This window comes from Diabrotica undecimpunctata, chromosome 1, assembly GCF_040954645.1.
Source record: "Diabrotica undecimpunctata isolate CICGRU chromosome 1, icDiaUnde3, whole genome shotgun sequence".
NCBI lineage: Eukaryota > Metazoa > Arthropoda > Insecta > Coleoptera > Chrysomelidae > Diabrotica > Diabrotica undecimpunctata.
In genome coordinates this window covers 111927335-111952040 of record NC_092803.1, presented here as the reverse complement: position 1 = coordinate 111952040, position 24706 = coordinate 111927335, and the positions used below count along the sequence as shown (strand labels likewise).

The 24706-nt window shown below is 31.3% G+C and overlaps 1 protein-coding gene across 1 annotated transcript in view; it reads right to left on the bottom strand.

Annotated features, from left to right (window-relative positions):
- The window catches only part of LOC140452573 (monocarboxylate transporter 14), a 194535-nt gene extending 170796 nt beyond the window's left edge, over positions 1-23739 (bottom strand). Inside the window, exon 1 of the mRNA XM_072546899.1 lies at positions 23563-23739. Within this exon, the coding sequence (XP_072403000.1) occupies positions 23563-23643 (81 nt within the window). The 5' untranslated portion in view covers positions 23644-23739. The remainder of the gene's footprint in view (positions 1-23562) is intronic.
- Between the last annotated feature and the right edge of the window lie 967 nt (positions 23740-24706).

The following is a 24706-nucleotide window of genomic DNA, read 5'->3' as shown; positions in this document are numbered from 1 at the left end:
GATTAATGTCTTTTGCTTACTTTGCTCTGTTTGAAAGTTTTATCAGACGTATTTTCTTTACTATCTTTTCAACACCTACCCAAAGATTTTTACGTTTTTATTTAAGAAACTTCACTGTAAAATATCAAAAGTTTCACTGTCTAATCAATTCAAATTGAAAATATTGACCTAATTAATTTAAATAGCTCCCCAAAGCTAACAATTGAAACTTCGAACTTTGAAATTAAAGTTGTTTTTTGACATCAATTGCTCAAATTATAGATTCGAATTTATAATTTGTGAACGGTTGTAACATTGAAAACGGAAATCATAGCGTTATAAAATAGCAGCTTAATAAAAACAATAATATCTCTGACCTACATTAGATATGTTTCAGTGTTAATAAAATAAAAAGAAATGGGCATAAAAGAGTAAAACTGATTGGCAAATAGAACTAAGCAGTTTACGGCTATTTTATAGGCTCTATGAAATAATTTGGAGTAGCCATTAGCATGGAAGAAATACAAAATACTAATATTCGACTTCATAAGTTTTAGTAGTTTTAGTTTTTTTATTTTATTAGAAAATTTTGAGTGAGAGTGACTTTTGTCTACGATGTTTATTCTCTTTTTTTTTGTATACATTTCTGATCCTCGACGCCGCTTCTGCTTTATCTGTATGTTAAGCAAATAACTTTTTTTTGCTACCGTTAATGGGGTTTTTACGTAGATTGCATATTAGAGTTATTTCTAATAATCGGATTTGAAATGTGAAAAAAAGCGAACAATTTGAATTTGTATAACTGTACTTGATCTAGACACTAAAATTTTGGCAGCGCTCTACCATTTCTGATAATATCAGAAGTCATCATCAACTATGTTATTTTTAATAGAATACCGCACATACTATTTCACTTTTAGATTCTGCGTAAAATTTTGGATAGATTTTATGTAAACTACTTTCTTCTCTTCTTTCAGTACCCTGTCCGATTATCGAACGTCGGTCGAAATTAGCAGTGGTCTCTTGATACCACTCTCGTAGATTTCGGAGCCAGGATGTTCTTCTTCGGCCTGCGCCTATCCTTGGTGTTGAAGGTTATACCTCTCTGGATGTCTCATTACATGACCGAAATATTGTAACTTTCGAATTTTTATCGTTTTTGTCATTTCTGTGCTCTTTTTCATTAGATGTAAAACTACTCGTATTTCATTTCTTATTCGATCAACCCAACTTATCCGCAATACTCGTCGATAAATCCACATCTCAAAGGCCTCCAATTTATTAATTAATGTCGCTCCAAACGGTTCAGCTCTCCATACTATAAAACAATGTGGAGAATATGTAGCAGCGTAATAATTTGATTTTAAGGTTTAACGTAATATCTCTATTAATTAGAATTTTCTTTAATTTATAGAAGGCGGCTCTGGCTTTTTCAATGCGTATTCTTATTTCTTTATTTATATCCCAGTTGTAGTTAACGTTTGCGCCCAAATAGGTAATATTGAGGACTCTTTCTAACTCTATTCCATACGCTCTGATGTTCGTTGATTGTAACCCGTTTTTCTGACAACCATAAGTTTTGTCTAAGAAGTATTAAGTTTTAGCCCATATTCATCACATGCTTCGGTTACCCTGTTAAAAAGTCGTTGCAGGTCTTCTTCATTGTAGGCAATAAGTACCGTGTCGTCTGCATATCTGAAATTGTTGATATTAATTCCGTTGATTTTAATGCCTGTATCTTCAACTAAGGCTTCTTTGAAAATAAATTCGGAGTAGAAATTAAATAGTAGAGGTGATAGAATACATCCTTGCGTCACTCCACGTCGTATTTCCGCTACTTTCGTCGTATTGTGTCCAATTCGTATATTTGCACATTGATGTCAATACAAATTTTTGATAATACGGAGGTCTCGGTATCTGAGGATCAATTCTTAACTGTTGCAAAACACCTATAAGTTTGTCATGGTTTACTCGGTCAAAGGCCTTTTCGAAGTCGATAAAACACATATATACCGATTGTTCGATATCCCTACATCTTTAAACCATGACCTGCAAACTGAAGAGTGCTTCTCTGGTTCCAAGGTTCTTGTTTTGTATATTTTATTGAAGAGGCTTAGAAGAGAATGTTTACCCTTATCGTCGAGTAGTTTGATTATTTCGTTTGGAATTTCATCTGGACCGGTTGCTTCCCTATTCTTTGATAGATTTATAGTTCTAAACTACTACACATCAACAATTTATATTTTTTGGATTATTCATTTTTTTTTTCAAAAATTTTAACAGCTGAAGACTGAAATTTAAACATTGATTACTCATCCAGTTATACACAATCTCTTGAAACATTTTAAACTGAGAATAAGCAATGTTTTTTTTTACAACTAAATATCATTTAAAAAACTTACAAAGAAGTAAACACTCCTGGTGAATATTTTATTATTAAAATATTTACAATTTATCCAAAACTTTCGGTCCAGTCGAACCATCATCAGTGAAACCTAGCAGCATTTTCACGTTAAAATGACACAAACTTAAGGTACAATTTTGTCTGTTAAACTAATAAACATGTGGAAAATATCTTAAGAGTAGTTGAAACGACCTATCAATCTAAGTGTAAAAATCTTTAGATTACATGAAAATAAAATTATATTGTAACATTGTAATGACACAAGATCGATGTTATAGGATATAACTATAAGGAAACGTACATTTTCCCTGCTCAAAAGAAAGAGAACTTCGTTCAACGGTTAGAACCAGCCAACTGGCTAAATAAGGAAGGAAATAAAATTTATTAAAATTGACAGGTCTTCAAGACAGTCGAAAGTAAATTTTTGATAACCAGTCAAATAATAGCCCAATATGCGTATTGTGTGTAATAAATTTTAGTTATGAATTATATTGTAATAATTAAAACTAAAGTGAATGAAATTTATATTACTAAGGTATATTTCAAGTTATTGTGAAAAAGTTATATTATTAGTTAAGAAAGTCTGGTAAATTGCTTGACTAAAGATAATGTAGAATCTTTAAAATTTACCAATGACATCACCGAATTGGGTGAGAATTTGTTGTATGAAAATAAGGCAATAAAGTAAACTATTGCATAATAATTAATGCACATGCCCCGACCGACGACAAACTAGAAGACATTAAAGAACAGTTTTCCGAAGACCTAGAACAAGCCTACAGAAGATGCCCCAGAAATGACATTAAAATAGTGCTAGGTGATATGAATGCAAGAATAGGACGAGAGCAAGTTTTTATGCCGACTATAGGAAGGCATAGCCTACACAACATCAGTAGCAATAATGGATTACGACTGATAAACTTAGCAGCAGCACTGAAGATGACCGTCGCTAGCACGTATTTTGAACACAAGAATATACACAAGGTAACCTGGACCTCCCCTGATTTAAGAACAACTAGTCAGATTGATCACATCTTAATAGATTCAAGACACGGAACGGACATAATAAACTGCAGAAGTTATAGAGGCGCAAACATAGACTCAGACCATTGTTTAGTGATCTCAACACTAAGGGCTAGAATTTCAAACTCCAACAAAAAAAAAAGAAATAAATAGAAAGAAATGGAATGTACAGAAGCTGAGAGATGCAACTGTTGCAAAACAGTACTGGGAAAATATTACCAATAGGTTAAGGAATCAAAGTCTAGGCGAAGAAGACCAGAGAGATATAGACTCTTTCTGGAACAAGATAAGGGAAGATATTGAGTCAGCAGCACAAGATGAAATAGGAACAAAACTATTGGTCAAAGAAGAAGAGGAAGACCCAGAACAAGATTCCTAGATAACATCGATGAAGACATGAGAAATATGGAAATACGTGCTTGGCGGAGGAAGGCGATGGATAGGGACGACTGGAGAAAAATTCTTGGGGAGGCTAGGACCCACACAGGGTTGTAAAGCCAAAATTATGATGATTGCATAATAATTATAATTATGTGTGTATACTAATGATGGAAAGATGCCACTAAAAAATATTTCTCATGAGGTTGGTTGCCTATGTAGAAAAATAATAGGGCGGTCCGATAAGTACTTACCTAGTTACAAAAGAAAAACGAGAATTTTGGAAAAGTGGCGATTTATTTGTTAACATAGTCTCCTTTCAGCTCGATACACTTGACCCAACAATGCTTTAACTTCTTTAACCCGTCTACGTTTTCTCGAGTTCTGAAAAATAGGCTTCCGATGGGGCAACAGTTCGTAGCCCAATTCGACCAGTTTCGCCTTGGTAACAGCGGAAATATGAGTGAGCAAACGTGGCACCCAACGCTCCAACAGCTTTCTTATGTCCAAAATTTCATAACGGATATATGATTTCAGCCGGCGATCTGTCAATACGAGATCGTGGATTTTTGTCATGTTATCCTCCGTGGTAGCCATTATTACACGATAGCTGATTTCTCTTGAGATAGTGGCGCCATCGGGCCGTGAGGCTAAGTACTTATCGGTCGACCTAGATTAAAGAGGCTGTAGACGGAAAATTAAATTAGAAACATCTATATGTGAGATACAGACACACACGTACTAATTAGAATTAAGATATAGGAAGAATAGGGTGTATGAATGTTATGGGGAGATGCAATTAGTTAATATTTATAAATGTACTTATAAATTAAACTTGTATTAGGATAATTCTAAAAAATTTTTGTAGCCAAACTGTGTGTAAGGAAGCAAATATGGTGGCAGTATCTGTATGAAATAGTTTTTAATGAGCGGTTGTGGTATTAGGCGAAATGATAAGAGAAAAAAGTAATTGAAAACATATGTATGTGTATATTAACCAGAGATAAATTAGTTATATATGTATCTATATGTTGTAACTTAAACAAGCTATTTACTTAAGTACACAATCTTGGCCTTTCTGTTGTCGGAGAGTTTGGGTGCGGTTCCTTAAAAAATCTATAATATAGAAGCTGTTTGGTTCTTTAAAATTGAAATGAAATGAGCGCCATTTATTAATAGTTTATCCTTGTAAGGAAACGACCTCAGACAAAGAAATAAAATGAAAAATTTAAAACAAAATTAACCTTTATTATTTTGTATGGAACAAAAGCTTATTAAAAGATTCTACGTTAGAAAGTTACGTCATTCCAGAAAAAAAAATAAGTCTGTGTTTACGGTGTTAAATTACAAATGAGAAGTGCTTATACGACACTAAAATTAAAATCACATCGTAAAAAACAAACATTTTTTTGTAATGAGAATATATAATGAGAAATATATGAAAATAAAATTATACTTTATCCCAAATTTCGAAATTCGTTCACATAAAAAAATACCTTTGATATTTTTGATAGGTAGAAAATAGATATTTATTGTAATTAAAAGATCAATAATAAATCACTTCACCGTTTGTGGCTTGTGTGGCGCTTAGAAAGGATAGATAGAAAGGGAACGAGGAGTTTACGAACGTTCCGATTTTGAGGCGACGGTCGGAGTTATTAGGAACTACAGTAGGGTCGTTGAGGTAATTTAAATGCACTCGGCGGATAGATGGCGTAAGCAACATTATTTGAAATATTTACTAGGAATTATGATAATAAATTTTTTGAAACTTTTGAACCGGTTACAATATCAGTGCAATAAATCAGGATATGCAAAATTATTAATTTTGATTAGAGAAACAATTTGACATTAATTGGTTAAAGGGTACAAGTAAATCTAACTAAACAACACAAAACGGTCCAGATGGCTGAGTTAAATTGGAGCTTAAAGTACCCAGTGGATGCGGCTAAAATGTTTGCATGAAAAGAAAGATTTGGCAGTGTCGGTAGGAAGTTTTGGGAAAAGGGGGATTTGGTTGCGATATGTGGAATAGCTTGATGTGTGCAAACAGATGTAAATATATCACAGGAGAAATATCTTACGTGAATGTACAACATATGCACAAATGCAAGAAAAACTAGCTCAAATGTAGGAATTATGATTGAGTAAATAAGTTACAATAAACTTGAAGATATGTGATCTAAGTAAAATTGTTAATTGAGAATCCAGAGGTATATTAAACCATCATCAGTGAAAGCTATTATGTTTACTTAGGTTTTACTGATGATGGTTAAACTAGACCGAAAACGTTTTAAAGATATTTTTAATCTTTTTTGGATAGATTTTAAATATTTTAATAATAAAATATACAATCATACATAAGAAGTCTTTACTTGTTTGTGAATTTTTTATACTACGGTATACAGGCAACCACAGTGATTTTTTTTTTATTTTAAATATCATTTGTACCCATTCTCATTTATAGATTAGTCAATAATTTCAAACGAAACAGTAAAATTTTTGTCAAAAATTATTAATATCTATTAATTAAATTAAAAATATTTGCGGCCACTTTTTGATTGTCAACCTATTGTTACGATAAATATTATGACGCATAAAACTGTAAATATATTATTTCTAATTCTATTCTATTCTAGTAATTTCACTGCTCAGCTGAAATACCTGTTTGCCAACTTGAATTCTAACGGGTCACCCACAATTCGAAGTTTCCAGAAGCAGGCCGAACAAAACTAGTCCGCGTGACCTTCTCGTTTCTTCATTTAAGTTCTCGATTAACGGCATTTTATATTTAAAGAGGGAATTTTGTTGAAAACAGTTAGTCGAAAATAAATTGTTGTATCGAATAAGTTGTATAATAAATTAATATAAATTATTGTGTTTTTAGTGAATTAGAATAAGTGTAGAAGACAAAATAACTGTCAAAGTGAAAATTTGAATTTAAAAGTTCTCCGAGAAAAATTATAGTTTTTAATAATTTTAAACAGTATTGATTTAAAATTTAAGTGCAAAAACCATAATAAACCAGTCGGTTTTCTAATTAGTATTGTGATTTACTTTTTATGTATAATTAGGATTTTAATTTTGACCATATACTTAAACGACAAGTGTTTTACGGTTGTAAACTTATATTTTGTTCCCCCAATGGGGGACTCTAGTGCAGGGACGTCCTCGTTGACGCAAATGTTAGTAGATAATAGTGAGGACCATTTAAAAATAACTAATAATCAAAGCATGATCATAAAAAATGTCAACAGTGTAGGTGCTGTCATGGAACCGGAAAAGAAAACCTTTAATTTACGCTCAGATAAGTATAATATTAAAAATATTTGGGTTTATATTGAAAAAGTAAATGTTGAAAATTTAGGTAGATTACATCCGATGACTGTTGGTCACATATTATTCAAAAAATTAAAGCTTACAAATATTTTAGAAATTAAAAGCATAGGTAGAAATCGCATCAAGGTTTTGTTAAAGTCCTTACTGGAAGCAAATAATTTAGTAAATAATCAAGCATTAAAATTGGAAAATCTTAAGGCGTACATACCTAATCATTTGTTGGAAATCAAGGGTTTAGTACGGGACGTAGATACTCAGTATGACGTAGATTATTTAATAAATACTATAGAGTCATCTTCTAAAGTTATTAATATATATAGAACTAAACGTAAAGTTGTTAATGATAATAAAGTTGAATTCATAGATAAAAAGACAATAATTATCACATTTGAAGGCAACGTTCTGCCAAATTATGTTTCTTTTAATAAGGTATTTTGTCCTGTTGAACAGTATATTGGAAAAGTCGTTCAGTGTTATAAATGTCTTAGATTTGGACATGTATCCAAACAGTGTAAAAGTACACAAGAACGGTGTATTCAATGTAGTGAAATTAAAGAAAAAGATCATAATTGTAATAGAGAAGTTGTATTTTGTATTCATTGTAAAAGTAGGAACCATCTGTCGATATCTAATAAATGTCCACAATATGAAAAACAGAAAAAAATAAAAAATATAATGGCTGAACATAACATATCTTTTGTAGAAGCACGTAATTACTGTGAAAAGTCCTTTTCAAATTTTGTAAGTAACAACTCCTTTGAATGTTTAGCAGAATATGAAAAAGATTTTCCTAGTTTGCCTACAACTAGTAAAATTATTCCGGTATCTAAACAAGTTTCACACAAGCCAAATTCTGTTTTTACTCACACTGATTTAAATATTACGAAATCTCAAACAAATAAAAAAAGAAAAGTCAATTCACCAACTACACAGTCGTCTACTGAGAAACCAATGTTTCCTTTTGTTTTTGGACCTGATAAACCTTTACCTGTTAATCGAATTGTACCAAATTATGAAAACGTTGAAATTAAAAGAAATGTAACTGAAAGTCTTTCTACTTTTATATATCAGCTTTTACAAAGTATACAAACTTTTGATGATATACGATCTATAGATAAACAATTAATAGTCAATAATATTGAACAGGTATTGGAGGGTACTCTGATTAATACTAAATAAAAAAATGTCTTGTCAACCTAAGTTAAAAATAATGCAGTGGAATGCTCGTTCTGCTGTCTCAAATAAAAATAGTATGATGCATTATTTTGTAACTAACAAAATAGACATAGCTCTTATTAGTGAAACATGGTTTAAAAAAAATGTATTATATGATTTTAATGGGTATAATCTTGTTCGTAATGATAGGTTGGATGGTTATGGTGGAGTTGCTATACTGATAAATAAATCAATTTGTTTTACTGAACTAAAAATTGAAAATAATAATTACAATAACGAAATACAGTTATGTGCTATAAAAATTAAATATGGAAATAGTCAAATTAGTTTTATGTCACTATATAGAGCCCCGAAAATAAGATGCACGATAAATGATTGGATTAATATATTTTCCCAGTTACAAAAACCAATTATAATAGGAGGTGATTTTAATGCCCATCATACTATTTGGGGTTCAAGTACAAATGATGGAATCGGAATACAGCTGATTAAAATGGCAGATGATCTTGAATTTACAGTTTTAAATAATGGACAACCAACAATACTAACTCAACCTAACCAAACTTACTCAATGATTGATGTAACTTTCTGCAGTCCGGATCTTGTTAGTAAGACTGAATGGTCTATCTCTTCAGATACGCTAGGATCAAATCATTTTGTTATACAGTTGGAAATTTGCATTAAAGCCGAAACAGAAAAAATATTACCAAAAAATAAATGGAACATCAAAAAAGCTAATTGGCCTTTATATACTTCTTTAGTACAAAACTTTTTTAACCAAAATACTGAAATTCCAAATAACACATCAAGCAAATATGAACATTTAATTAATAGTATAAATTATGCTGCTCACATTGCAATACCACAATATAAACCTTTTAAGCCAAAAACTCGAAACCCGCCACCTTGGTGGAATTCTGAATGTGACACTATTATTAAAAACCGGCAAGATTCACTCATGAATTATAAAAAAGAACGTAATTTTGAGAACTATATAAAATGCCAATCAAACATGGCAAGTACAAAAAAACAACTAAAAAGTATTGCGAAACAAAGCTGGGTCAATTGGGTTTCTTCTCTTAATAAATCAATACCATCATCAGTACTTTGGACTCAAGCTAGAAAGTTATACAGAAAATCACCAACAAAAAAAAAATCTTTTGAAAATATTTGGATAGAAGAGTTTTTTGATATAATTGCTCCTCCAACAGTGATATCTATGCCTAATAAACCTAAGAAAATAGTAACCGACAAAAACCACTTTTTACTTCAACCGATTAGACAGACAGAACTAAGCTATGTTTTAAATAATCGTTCTAGCACAAGTCCTGGTTATGACCACATTAAGTATCCTATGCTTGATCTGCTTCCTCCAATCGCTAAAGATCTTTTATTGGAAATATTTAACGAATTTATGTCTGCAGGTACGGATGAATTTAAAGAAGTTATTGTAATCCCAATTTTAAAGCCAATGAAGGATCCGAATCTGGCAAAATCATACAGACCAATTTCACTTATGTCTTGTGTTCTCAAAGTATTAGAAAGGATACTAAAAGTAAGGCTTGAATGGTGGTTAAGTGAGAAAAAACTACTTCCAAATTCTCAGTTCGGTTACAGACATGGATGTGGTACTTTGGATGCACTCGCTACCGTAGTAACTCACATTCAAAATGCATATTCTCGCAATATGTATGTTCCACTATTATGTTTGGATATTGAAGGTGCATATGACAGTGTTAATTTAGATATGCTAAAAGAAAAAATGATTCAACAATTCCAAATACCTTTCCTGCTTGCCCAAAATATTGTCAATTTCTACTTAAACAGGAAAATATATATTAGGATGGAAAACAATCAACTCATTGGACCACGTTTTAATAGTTCGGGTCTTCCACAGGGCTCAGTTTTAAGTCCACTTCTATTTAATCTTTACACAGCCGATTTTCATAATATTAGTATCGAAAAAATTTCATTTAATACAATACAATATGCAGATGACTTCTGTATCTATACTGAATCTAAAAAATACAATGACGGCTTAAACACATTGGAATGTGTTCATGAACATTGCTGTAGGTGGTTTAGAAAAAATGGTTTTGAGTTGGCAAACAACAAGTCTAACATTTGTATATTCACTAGACATAACTTGCCTCAAAGAGAACAAATAATATTAAATGATAATCATTTTCCCCTCTGTAAGTCGATAAAATATTTGGGTATGATTTTGGATACAAAACTGACCTGGAAACTGCATGTTGATTTTATGCTTGATAGGTGTAATAAAGCACTAAACTTTCTCAAATCAATTACAAAAACTTGGTGGGGTGCTGATGTTGAAACATGTCTTCTATTTTATCGTTCTTATATCAGGTCCATTATAGATTATGGCTCTGTACTTTACGGATCCGCTAGTAACAATATTTTAGGCCGTATAGATGTTTTTATAAACACAGCTTTGCGGTGTTGCATGGGTGCTATGAGATCTACCCCTATTGAACCACTTTATGTTGAGACAATGGAACCGCCCAGTAAATTTAGAAGAGAATATCTCAGTCAAAAATTTCTCCTTAAAGTTCGTGGTTACAACACTTGTTTATATAAAGATATTAGTAGTTTAAACTATTTCGACTTAACAAATAAATATTGGACTCACAAGAATTCTCCACCCTTATGCGAAGCATTTCGAAATACTGCAAATAAAGATACTGAACTTACAGTTGCAAATAAAGTGGTAAATTTTAAAGATTTCTTTGAGTTACTGGATCAAGTACATATAATACAACCTATTTATCATGAGAACCCTTTAATAAGTCGTATTGTTTTAAACAACTATCTAACAAATTGGCCAAAATCTGTTTGTATTTATACAGACGCATCTAAAAGTTCAAAGGGTACTGGTTGTGCCTTTTATATTCCAGATAAATTTATAGAAAAAATGTTTAAGCTGCCCACAAATTTCTCTATTTTTAGTGCCGAGGCTGCGGCCATATATGAAGCTTTAATTTATTTTAAATTTGCATCCTATAGTTCAGCAGTAATTTTATCTGATTCATTATCTGTACTTACAGCTATTCAAAAACCGCAACTACCATGTAGTACTTCTAATCCATACATTTTTTTAATTAAAAAATGCTTATTTGAAATTAATAAATACACCCAAAAAATACAATTGATGTGGATCAAAGCACATTCAGGACTTACATATAATGAACACGTAGACCAGTTAGCTAAAAATTCCATCATTCATGGAACACTAACCAACTATCATCCTTGCATTATAGATGCTTTTGCTTGTTCAAGAACTGAACAAATGAACAACTGGAAAGCACACTGGGAAAAGTACTGTAGTATTTCAACAACACAATATAGTTTGATACAACCAAATATTCCAAAAAAACCTTGGTATAACAATTTCATCCTCCCTCGCAAATATATAACTACCATCAGTAGACTTAGATTTGGTCATGCATGTTATCCTGCACATTTATTTAAAATAAATATATTAGATTCCGATATTTGTCAAAAATGTCAGATTAAAAGTGACTTAAACCACATATTTTTTGAATGTCAAAAGTATAAACAACACACCAACAACCTTATTAAAAGAATGATGGACAAGAACATCCCACTTCCTGTTAATATTCTCTTTCTACTATCACTTAATGAAAAGAAAATGTTTGACTGCTTGATAAACTTTTTGTCTGATAGTAAAGTATGCCTGTAATTAGATTTGTAACCTATGTTTGGAAAAAAATAAAAAAAAAAGATTAAAAAAAAGGAATATAAAAAAATACTTAAAAAAATAGATTAAAAAAATAAATTAAAAAAAAAATAAATTAAAAAAAAATAAATAAAAAAAAGGATTATAAAAAAAATATTAAAAAAAAAAAAAAAAAAAAAAAAAAAAAAAAAAAATAGTAAAACAATCACTAAGAGGATCTAAACCTCCGAGGTGTTGAATCGGGTTTATGTCCTAACGTAGTGATTAAAAAAAAATATATATTACCATAGTTGTATTTATTAACATAGTAGGTAGATATTTTTATTTGTAAGATGTATACACTATGTATTTCACGTCTGTCAATAACTGAATTATAATTAAGGTATAATATAGTATTTATTAACATAGTATGTACATTAGCTAAGTACGGAATAATTATATTATTATTATTATTATATTAATCATGTTTCACTAATTCTTTAAATATTTATATGCATATTTAAATTCGAAAATAAAGCTCATGCTGATTGTGACTGGCTGAATGACAATTGTCCAAGCCAAGAAAAAAAAAAAAAAAAAAAAAAAAAAAAAAAAGTGTAGAAGACTGTAATAAATTAGAATAAGTGGAAATAAAGATTAAATAAACTAAGTATTAGAACATTTTAATAATAAATAAAGACAATAAATTAGATTTAATAAAAATACTACACTATTATAAATGTCTACTTCTAATTTTAGATGTATAATTTAAGATACAAAAAAGACCTCATTGATATTCCAATGAGATGAATTTAAATTTATTATTTACTTATGGAAAGTGCAACGAAATCATTTTCCAAATCATCCAAGTAATAATATCAGATATTTCGTGACTAAGAAATACCTGGACGACTTACACTAACAAGTTTATTGTTGAAGAACTGTCTAACTGACAGTTCAGTTCAACTCAACATTCAGTATAATTTTTACTACATTGAAAAGACCTTCTCTTATGTAATAAATAAATCTTTTCATTCCATAATAATAAAATTACCTTATTCAACGTAACAGATATTAAACTGAAATGACGGCATCTCCTGAAGTAAGATATTTCAAACTGAGCCTCCGTTCGGATTTCCGGACGAGGACAATTTCAGAGGGAACACCATTACAGCTTAGAAAAATTAGGAGAGTGTCTTGGAATGTTGGAAGCCTTACAGGTAAAAGTACGAAGTTGGTAAATGCGCCTAAAAGAAGGAGAGTACAAATTGCTTGCATTCGAGAGACTAGATAGAAAGTACAAAGCATACGAAGCATACAAATTGTGATATGTATGGAGAAGAAACACTAGGAATAGAGTTGTTATAATAACATATTACGTACAACAGTGGACAAAATCACTCTCAAATAGATTATTACATGACAAGAAAAGAAGATACAGGTACGTGAATGTAAGGACTGCAAGGCAATAGTTACAGTCCATCTAATTTACTTACCGTTGCACGTCATTATCGTTGACAGAGATCGAAGTTGACATAGTTGCCAAAGTATACAAAAATCCTAAATCCATTTTAAATCAAATAGGTCACATAATTATTGCAAAAGTGGATTATACAACAAAACAATATTTAATGTTAATTAATAGAAACAAAACAAGAATTAAAAAATAATCTTGTTAAAAACAATTTGAGCCGCTTGTATACCTGTGATAGAAGTGTATTAGTTTTTACGGCCTGGGAAATAGAACTCACAGTTGAAATATGTAAATTTAAAGCTGCAGCTACACGCCAAAACAAGAATGTATATTTTAAGCATCTACAATAATATACAAAACATACATTTACATACTTCTCTAACAGCAGTCAATGGTAGAATGGGACCGTTATTATCACGTTCCTGTTCAAAATAATGAATCAAGAAGCTACCATCTCTTTACAACGACTATTTAAATTCTTACGTGACATTTTTGAAATAAAACACACTAATTTTTTTCTAAAAAGAACATACTTTATTAAATAGGTAGAAATATAAATCAAAAGGTATTCACTTTAAAATTCAAAATAATAAAGTACAAAAAGTGTCAACACCGCAACTGTCAAATAAGTGTTACCAATTTATGCCAAAATATCACCTTCGTTCGATTACAGTTACAGTGTGTTCCAAAACAACTGTTCTTCATAAAAACGCTTTATAATGCATTTATACAAACTAAATGAAACATATTATTGTGTATTTCTTTAATTTAACATTAATAGAAATCTTTAAATATTATTTTTAATTATTATTTTTTATTTTTTATATTTATAATTTAATTATTATTTTTATAATTTTATTTTTATTATTTTTTTATTATTATATAATAAAATATATCTAGTAGCTTGTAATGCCAGTGTACTCAGCAAAGTGATTCTAAAAAAGAACACACCTACCGCCTAAATATTTGGTGTTGGTATCATGTGACCTCACGGGCTATGACGCGGATGACGCGCAACGGTAAGTAAATTAGATGAAGTATAGTCAGTAAGCTAACAACATAAGTTGCTTGTGCTGGTCATCGAAGTAAAAAAGCGAAACTAAACCGAAAGAGCGGAGAGAACTACAAAAAATAGAGTGATGTATGTTAAAAAATGAAAATAAACGTCTATTATATATATATATATATATATATATATATATATATATATATATATATACATATATATATATACATATATATATATATATATATATATATATATATATATATATATATATATATATATATATATATATATATATATATATTGGGTTTTGTAGTTAAATACTGGCCTTTAAATAAAACTCTTTTAGGTTTGTTAAGCTTTCGAGTTTATTTAACTCTTTCTCAAAACATACCTTGTGAGAATTGTAATATAAAACTAGCAGAATTACTTAACATTTGACATTATATTATTTGATTTTCTTTTTGGAAAATCAGAAAATCAAAAACAAAAACTATTAGAATAACTAATTCTAATAAAACAAGAAAATTATTTTTCCATATTTGGAAAGATTGCATTCTTCACAAATTTAAAAAACAGAAAAATTGAGGTCAATTTGGGACAAAGTTAATCCTTTTTTTTTTAATTTACAGCATCTAATTAGCTCCATAGGTTTACAGTAGTAAGGGATCTTTATAAAGCAAGTTTAGCATTTTGGACATAATCATTCTACAAATAAATAAATAAATAAATATCCTTATTATATATATTCTTCTGGCTTCTGGTAGTAAAAAAATGACAGTATACTAAACATGACAATTTTCCTAATCTTTTTATTTTAGAAGGTAATTAAATAAATTGAACGAACATACCTCATTACATGAAGTATAAATAATTCACTATAGAAACTTTTAAGCACGCTACTGTGGTAAAACTTATTTTACGAAACACTAGTCTAGGATGAAATATAAAATTCATTGGAAATGTAAGCCATCCGTAAAACACCGGAAAATCCTTGAAAATCGAACCTATAAAGTATTTATAATACATACGCACATGTAAATATGTGTACGTTTTGTTTATGTTTAAATATTTCTTGAACCAATGCGATTAAAAACATTATTTACTCGAAAGAAATAAAAGAATAAATACCGGATTTATTCCCTTATTCTTTTGTTAGAGTTTAAAAAAAACAAAAGGACCTTATAAAGACAAACTGTGTTTCCAGAAATACGAGTATAATAGCTAAATGCGTTAAATTAGACAAAAAAACTATATGTGTGTTATGTCTAAATTGTCTTAAAAATTACTATAATCAAATGATCAATTTTTATTTAGCCAGTTAGAGAGTTGTGTGGTCAACAAACTAACTACATACCTCTTGATCGAGTAAATTAAACACCATCAACAGAATGGGTCAAAAAACCGGTAAGAAGACCACCAAAATCGAACTCAAAACAGTCAGTAGAAACCAAGAAATTTTCGACGTAGACACGAAACAAAAAATAATAACTAAAAAAAAAATGGCCAAAAATTCAATTTTTATACAGGCCAAAAACATTGAATGTTACAGTGCGTACTGCTAGAAAATTACACTGAGGAGAAGCACAGAATAGAGTGGTTTGCCTTCCTAATCGATGACGAAAAGACTAAAAGATTGGTATTAAGAGGATTACCAGCAGGTACAGACCAAAAGAAAATTCAAAACGCTTTGGCAATAGTGACATTGAAGTTATAAAACTGATCTCTAAGGGGGAGGATAAAAACGAGTTACCGCTGTTCTCGATTACAGTGCACGAAAACGGTGAAGCAGCTCTATGAAAAACTACCAACCTATGCTACATGTCAATAAATGTAGAAGATGTTAAAAGAGAAGAATTGGACCCTATCCAGTGCCTCAATTGCCTGGGCTTTTAAATACAAGATGTGTGAAATGCGGTAACAATCACAGTAGTGATGGTTGCAAACTAGAAAAAGAAAAATCGAAGGCAACGAATGCAAACTGACGGGGTGTACACACAGCCAGTTATAGAGGGTGTCTAAAGGCTCTAATAAGAAGATCATATGCTCAGGCCACAACAAACAGAACAGAAAACAGGCCATAACAACCAAGCTAAGCACAAGCCGCAAAAGAATGCAAAATTGATTAGATGGCTGTACCACAAACGAGAACAACTGGATAACAATTTTCCATAGAAGCACTAGTCCAATAAAAAAAAACAATTGCAGTAAATGCTCACCCAGATGAATCAAATCCTGAATAGCCACATCTAACCCAACAGATCGTGTTAATTCATCCAGGGATCACCTGCGGATAGGATCATGAAATTCAGGAGCACTAAAATCAAATATTAACATTCTGGATGAATGTTATAGCAATCCAAGAAACGAAAATGTCGAAAAACATAAGAATGGAAATTCCACAATATGACATCTACAGAAATGACTGGAAAAAAACTCTGGATGCACAGCATAGTCAGAAAAGGATTAAAAGACAACAGAATGCCTGCTCCAAATATATTGGAAACGTTGAAAGCAACAATACTAAAAATAGAAACAGAAAGAACAACCGTTAAAATAGTATCAGCCTACATGAGACCATACTTTTCAATCCAAAACGAAGATTTAAATGTTGTCTTGGACACACAAAAACCCACAATAATAATAGGTGACCTAAACACAAATTGGCACGACGGAACAACAAATATAATTGAAAGAATACTATGTGACTACTTAGAAGATAAAGGCAGTACAATAGTAATCGGAATAGAAGAACCGACCTTCTTCCCCGGAGGAGACGTACTTCCAACACATCTGGATATAGCAATTCTGCGCAACCTAGAAATGATGTATGATATACAATAAGTATCAAAAGAAAGTGGAAACTACAACCCAAGCATATTAAATATAGAGCGGTGGGGACAAAATCTACTCCACACATACCAGAAAAAGAAAACAAATTTTTGCAAATTCTGAGTATTAAGTTCGTGTACTGTTAGGCAAGTGCTTGTTGCCAGACTCTCCAGGTGATTGGTTGGCGAGGCAAGCAAACACCGTTTGTTAAATTGACAGTCAATCGTCCGGCACACACAAAATCCTAGTGCGGAGAGTCAGTGACCAAGGCCAAAAACCAAGGTTTTTGGCCTTGGTTGGACATTCACACATTTGGAGAAGAGGCAATTCTAAAGGACTCAGAAAAGGAAAGGTAAAAGGAAAATGGCGCATAACACCACCTAAGACGTCTCTAAGATTAAAAATAAATTATGTCTGAGATTTAGACAGGGTAGCTTGGTGGTCAAGGGCTACGGTCTCCGCGAGGCGTGATCCCTTTGGACATGAGAACACCCTACTCCGGAAATTTTATATCCCCTAGAGCTGGTAAATACTTTAATGAATGAATGTTTCCTAAGCAGGACAAAATCCCAACCGACTTAAAATTCTGTAAAGAAATTTTTCTCCTTAATATTTTGGAAAAAATCTGTAACGAGACCCTTAAGGGGATCCGAGGTCCTCACTACAAACATCATCACAATCTTTCAATTTTCGTTAAGAAACTCCTTAACGCCCTTTCCTTTTTTAAATTATTACAATCAAACCTTTTAGCCAGAAAAGTCGCTGTATAAGTACGTGTTCTGTTCTATCAGACAATGGAGTTGAGGTATCTACATTGTAAAAATGACGTGCATCCTATCCTCCATGCTATGGCATGCTGGGCGAGCCATACAGTCTGTGGTCAACATCCAGAGGCATGAGCGGGAACACAAAGTGTATCATTACTCATCGCTTATGAAACGCACCTGGCGGATCATAAGGGCTTTCACACTATATTCTTTTTTAAATTGTTTTGAGATACATGTCTTTAATCTTTTCTATCAGCCTCTCATGGTCACCTTTTTTTCTTCCGACCTCGAATGGCTATTAAGTTTCCGAGGGCAGACGGTTCACTACATTTCCTTCTACCATACTCTAGGAAGGTAACTGAAAACCAACTTAGAGCCTAACTTTTCCAAGAAACAATTATAAAAATTGTTGAAAAATAAACGGCCCCACAGTACGGACGCTACTTAAAACGAGCAGAGGTTCTAAGAATCTCCCGATCAGAGAGAAGTATGAATACATTTTCTGAGAGGAAAATAGGTACATGGAATGTAAGAAGCATGTAGGAGGAACCAGGAAAGGTGCACACATCATAAAAGAAATGAAGCACCTAAATATAAGTATCCTTGGAATAAGTGAAATGAGATGGTCAGAGTCTGGTAAAGTAACTATAGACGATCACATTGTATACTATTCAGGAGAAGACAGTTAAAAACACAAAAATGGTGTAACAATAACTGTGACGCAGGAAACAGATATAACTGTAAAAAACATCGTGATATTCTCATACAGGATACTAATGTTAAGAATACAAACAAAAATAATAAATGCGAATATGTTACAAGCATACGCACCCACACAAGACTGAAGAAGAAGAAGAAGAAGAAGAAGAATAAGAAGAAGAAAAAAAAGAAGAAGACATTAAAAAATTCTATCATGATTTAGAAAAAGTATTAGCATCTACAAAGAAACACGAGTTCAATATTGTCTTGGGAAATTTTGTAAGGAAGATTGACGAAGTAGAACAGAAAGATACCATAGAAAAATCTGGTCTGAGAATACGAAATGAAAGATGAGATCTGTTGGGATATTTTTGTGTAGAAAAGCAACTAGTAATAACAAGCACAATTTGTAAGCTGCGAAAGCGTCGTCTTTACACCTGGAGATCACCAGCAGATACACCTGAACGAGTTGTCTGTAACAAAATACACTTCATATGTATAAATAAAAGATATAGTTATACAGTATTAGCAGTCCAAACTTATCTAAGTCCAGATGTACCAACAGATCATAATATTTTGGTAGGAAAAATAAGACTGAGATTGAAAAGGGTTACAAGGACTAATAAGCAAACAGTTACTATTAGAAAAAAAAAAAAAGATGTCAAATGATATCGCAAAACAAGAAATAATCAGTGTATTAGAACAAAAAATAAAGGTGACACCAGGAAAGATAAAAGAACTGAGGAAAACTGGATGAGAACCAAAGATATATTAAAGCCAGTTCAAGAAACAAAATTAAGGGCAGTAAAAACAAAAAGCAAACAAGAGTGAATGACAGAAGAAATACTGAGACTCATGGACCAAAGAAGATAATTAAGAAAATAAATATTAAACGAATACAAAAGGATCCACGCAATAATCAGGCAGAAGATAAGACATGCGAAAGCACAGTTTCATAGTAAAGAATGAAATGAAATTAAACACTATGAAAAGAAACACGATACATTTCATCTGCACAAGAAATTAAAAGTGATCGCCGGAAACAATCGGAAACTACTATCCCAAAGTTTAGAAGACAAAAACGGATACGTAGTATTAGAAATCAATTAACAGTTAAAAGAATTGAAAAACTTTATTTCTGAATTATTTGAAGATGAAAGAGTAGAACACCAATTGCTATAACAGGTTTGTCTTTAATAGAAAGTGAGGTTACATAAGCAATACAAACGGCAAAAATTGGAAAAGCACTTGGCTTCGATCGAAACTTAGTAAGATCGATGAAGTAAGTGCTGTAATACTTAAGTTTTTGGAAGAAAATAGATTTGAAGCACGTGTGGTATCTTTAATAGAAATAATGACACTGGTATATTACCAACTAATTGGCTTAAGTCAACATTTGTCACAATCACTGTCAATCTCCAGTCACTGTGGAGGAAAAGAGGTCAATACCTCTAAATTTTTTATAACTGAATCGATTTTGCTAAAAATGAAATTAGGCTTATCTTACCTCCCTCTTCAAAAGTTATATATGCGCTAGGTGAGCTTTTTATTTTTAAGGGGTGAAATCGCCCCTTATTGAAAATAATGAAAACAATTTATATTAAAGCATTTTATGGATTTAAATCGTGTTAAATTAGGTAATTGAAATATTGTCAATTATAATAATGGATATTGTGTACATTCTCAACCCTTAAATACTCTTAAAAACCACCCCTTTTAATAAAAATAATTGTAAAAAATCGTTTAACAGCTTCAAACGCTTTTGTAGTGCATTTATATCATCTACAATGTAATTCTCTGCTTATATAAAATAATTTTGGTTGATTGCAACACTTCAACCCTTAAAAACTACCCCCTATGTCAAAATATATAAAAAAATCTTTTTAAACAACTTCAAAAGTTTTTAATGTACATTTATATTCAAAAATTCCTTTCTTATCAATAAAATATTTTCTGATTGGTTGCTTATTTTCAACCCTTAAAAACCACCTCTATGCTCACGAAACAAATTCCCCTTTGGTAAATGTCTAAATAAAAAAATTAAGTATACTCATGATGTTTTTATTGTAAAAAATTATGCATGAAAATACTTTACATTAGAAAGTATACAAAATATATTTACAAAAATAAAAATTATTTACAATATATCAAATTATTCATTGTCTGAAACGTCATTCTCGTCGTGTTCTAACTCCACCTCTTCGTCTATTGCAGGACAGTTTTGACAATTGTCGCCAGAGCATGTTCCACACGTAGCATTGCAAAATAGACCTAGTCTACGACAGCCACACGCTGAGCCAACCCTTTTTGCAATTGCAAAAAATCATTTTCAATAGTTCTTCTGGTGCAGGTAAACTTTTCATTTTTATTGGTTGTAAAATATCATCACTCTTGAACCATCCCCAATCCGTTATATCAATCTCTTTGTTTCCTAGCTATATCTGAGTTTGTAAATAAACTCTTTTGATATGCTCATCCAGGGCACTTACAGTTGGTACAAGAGATGATAATTTAACTGTACTATTATTAGTTGTGGCTTTAATAAAGGATTCGTATTGCAGTTAAATGTGCCATTCTCGTAGATTCGTATTGCATTTGTTCAAGTAATGATGAATAATCTTCGACCTTATTCATTTTGTTCATGTGGGTGTCTTTGGCAAGGCCATACAGCAAAATTGTACAGTATCTCCCAGCTTCTAAAATGTCTTCGAGATCTGAAGTACTCCTGTCATTGGCACTCATTGGCGGCTTGCCCACGCAACCTCAAAGGAGTGTCGCTTCTCTGTGTTCGTTAGTTCTCAGAAGCAGATGTTCAGTTTCGAGGTGTCTATATTATATACATAACATATATATGTATATATATATATATATATATATATATATATATATATATATATATATATATATATGTATGTATGTATGTACCTATTATATACATATTTGTGTGAGTGTTAGTGTGTCTGTTACCAGTTTTTCGAATATACTTGAATAAAGCATTTATATACAAAAAATAAGTTGCTCCAAAATATAAATAACATGCTCCAAAATTTTTTTAGAATAACTCCGTTAATTTTTAAGCTATAGTGTCCATTAAAAAAATATTTTGAAGGTAATTTCAAAAGCTACAAGACTAAGTAAATTAAAATATGTTAAAATTCTTTCTTTTTAAATAGTAAAGGGCCAAAGTGCTGATTACAGGTGTGTCCGCTGTATCTCAAACTTCAATTTGCTATATCTCTATTATTTTTGGAGTCAATACTGTCATAGTACTGTACTGCTGTCAGTAGGTAATTAATTATTTGGAGCAGAACTACTCCCAGAGCAGAAATGTTTCAAAGATTCCTTATGGTATCTTTTTTGGTACTTACACTATATAAGTTTAATAACAATACAGAACAAGAAACACATACACTCAAAATTATTATCTGGATCCTATGGAGGATGGTGCAGAAGACGAAGAGTTGTTAAAGGCAATACTGGACAGGATAAGAAAGCTCAAATCTCCTAAATTGTAGATTCGAGCATTTAAAAAAATACTCAAATACAAATACTTAAAACATAAATAAGATTAATAAAATACAAAACAAACTATACACACTATTTAACAACAAAAACACAACTTACTTGAACTTTAATGAAAAATGCCTACCTATAATCAATTATACAAGGCGCAAACAGCCCTGCAACCAAATTCAATTACAAAAAAGTTGAAAAACAGAGCCATGCAGTGGTACGGGCATGTACAAAGAATGCCAGAGCACAGGTGGCCGAAAAGAATATTGGACTGGGACGCGCCGGGAAGAAGACAAAGAAAAACAGACAGGAAAACATACATAAGAAATGCTATGATAGATAGAGACCTCAGAGAAGGTGTCAGCGAGAATAGAGTACTGTGGAGGACGAAAACAGCGAACTTATAATGTAAAAAAAGCCGAAGAAGAAAGCAAAACGGGAAAGAATTCTTTATTTTTTAGAAAAAGGAAGATATTATGCTATAGATACGTTATCATAAATAATCAAAATAAGCACATGATTTTCTGAAAAACGAAAATAATATCTTAGTTTCGTAACACACCATCTCGCTCTATCAATTTACACTTGTTTCCATTTGTCGAGATTTATTGTCCAAACAATAAAATCTCGACAGTAGAATTGCGGGTTTAGGAGAAACGTGACACCAAGGATATTTAAATAAAAACCATATTCCCTCCAAAAAATTGCACAAGCTTGGAAATCAATAGTAAAAACATTTCTAAATATAGAAAAGATCTGCGACATTCTACTGCAGTATGTACGGAAGTTAAATAGTTATTAATATATACGGAAATATGTAAAATAATTTCAGATGAGCTTGTTTTTAGTATTTTTAAAATCTAGGTGTTTTTTATATATAAAGTAGAGCGCAACTATCAACCGATAAATAATTAATACAATGAAGGGTAGACTAGTTAGTTAATTCATGCTTTATTTAATACCACGCATATAACTGCCATTTAATACACAGAAGATAAATACCAAATTGACCAAACATGTATAAATATAAACATATAAAACTGTACTTTGTTCTTGATATTATAGAATATGATTAAAGTTATTTTAAAATTTTGAAAAAAACTTTATTATATTATTCTAAAAAATTTATGTATCTACTCTTATCATTCAATATCATAAAAAGTATAGTATCAGATTTGTATCTGATATTGGCACACATTCGCATGACTGTGCCAATAATGGCAAAGGCAAATATTGAACAAATAAGATGATAAAGACGATTCATTCACTTACCAAGTTGTCGGATTCTCTTCTGGACTCTCCTTCGTATTTTTCGGGATCTTCTTCGTCGTCTCTGCTTTCAGCCTGCCCCATTGCCCCAACTGGGGCTCATCAATGAGCCCTCGGGGTTGCGAGGGTGCAACCTCCGACGTGACGACGCCGAACGTTTCGATCTCGGCGAACGACAGACGCCACTAGACTAGGGAAAGCGACGGCGAGCGTCAGTACACGCAAGGGCCGCAATTTTAGTGGAAATTGCTCTGCGCCGTTGCCGTTTTTCGAAAAAATTACACTAATTTCTTTGATTATAGTAATTACCTATTAGGGAGACATCATACTGCTCTTTAAGATCAATGCTATAAGTTCTGTAACACGAGAAACAATCTTTGATGAAATTCTAATATGGAACATTTAAATGAGTATAATTGATTTTGGCCTACTTTATTTATTCAGAGTATTAGGTCAATGAAAAAAAAAAACAATTTGAAAACAAAGTGAGCAGCGGTAATAGAGAATCATGAGAGAAAATAAATCTGCTTATAATATTTAAAATAATAATAATAAATTAATAATTAGAGAACAGTATACAGATTTACGGAAAACCCGTCAAAGAAAAAATATAATAGAGTACAAATAGCAAAAGTGCGATACTAATCACAGAAGAGGAACCAATGGAAGAACTGTCGAAAAAAAATAGATAAAATCGATAATTTTTAAAAGGAGAAATATTAAAAAACAAAATTTATATCATTCATTATTAAAAGAATAAGAAAGTTTCATAAAATATTTCGTTTTTAAATTTGCAATCGACTATTAGATTCTACTGTCACAAATTTAAATAATAACATTTAAAATTTAAGATATTAAAAAACTCGCAACTAGCTTTTAATAATTTTTTGTACTAACAGTATTTTATACGATCGTTATAAAAAGTAAACTTTTTTAAAACCATATTAATGAATAATGTATGACTTTTCTAACAGACAAAAATAATTATTTATGCACCAAGAGTGTTATTAAGATAATTACGCCCAGAGAGCAATATAATCAAGCCAGAGGGCCACTGGCCCGAGGGATAGATGTTGCTCGATAAAAATTTGACGTCTGTTGCGTATATTATGTAGTCAGTTGGATTTATATTTAGTTAGGGATTTAT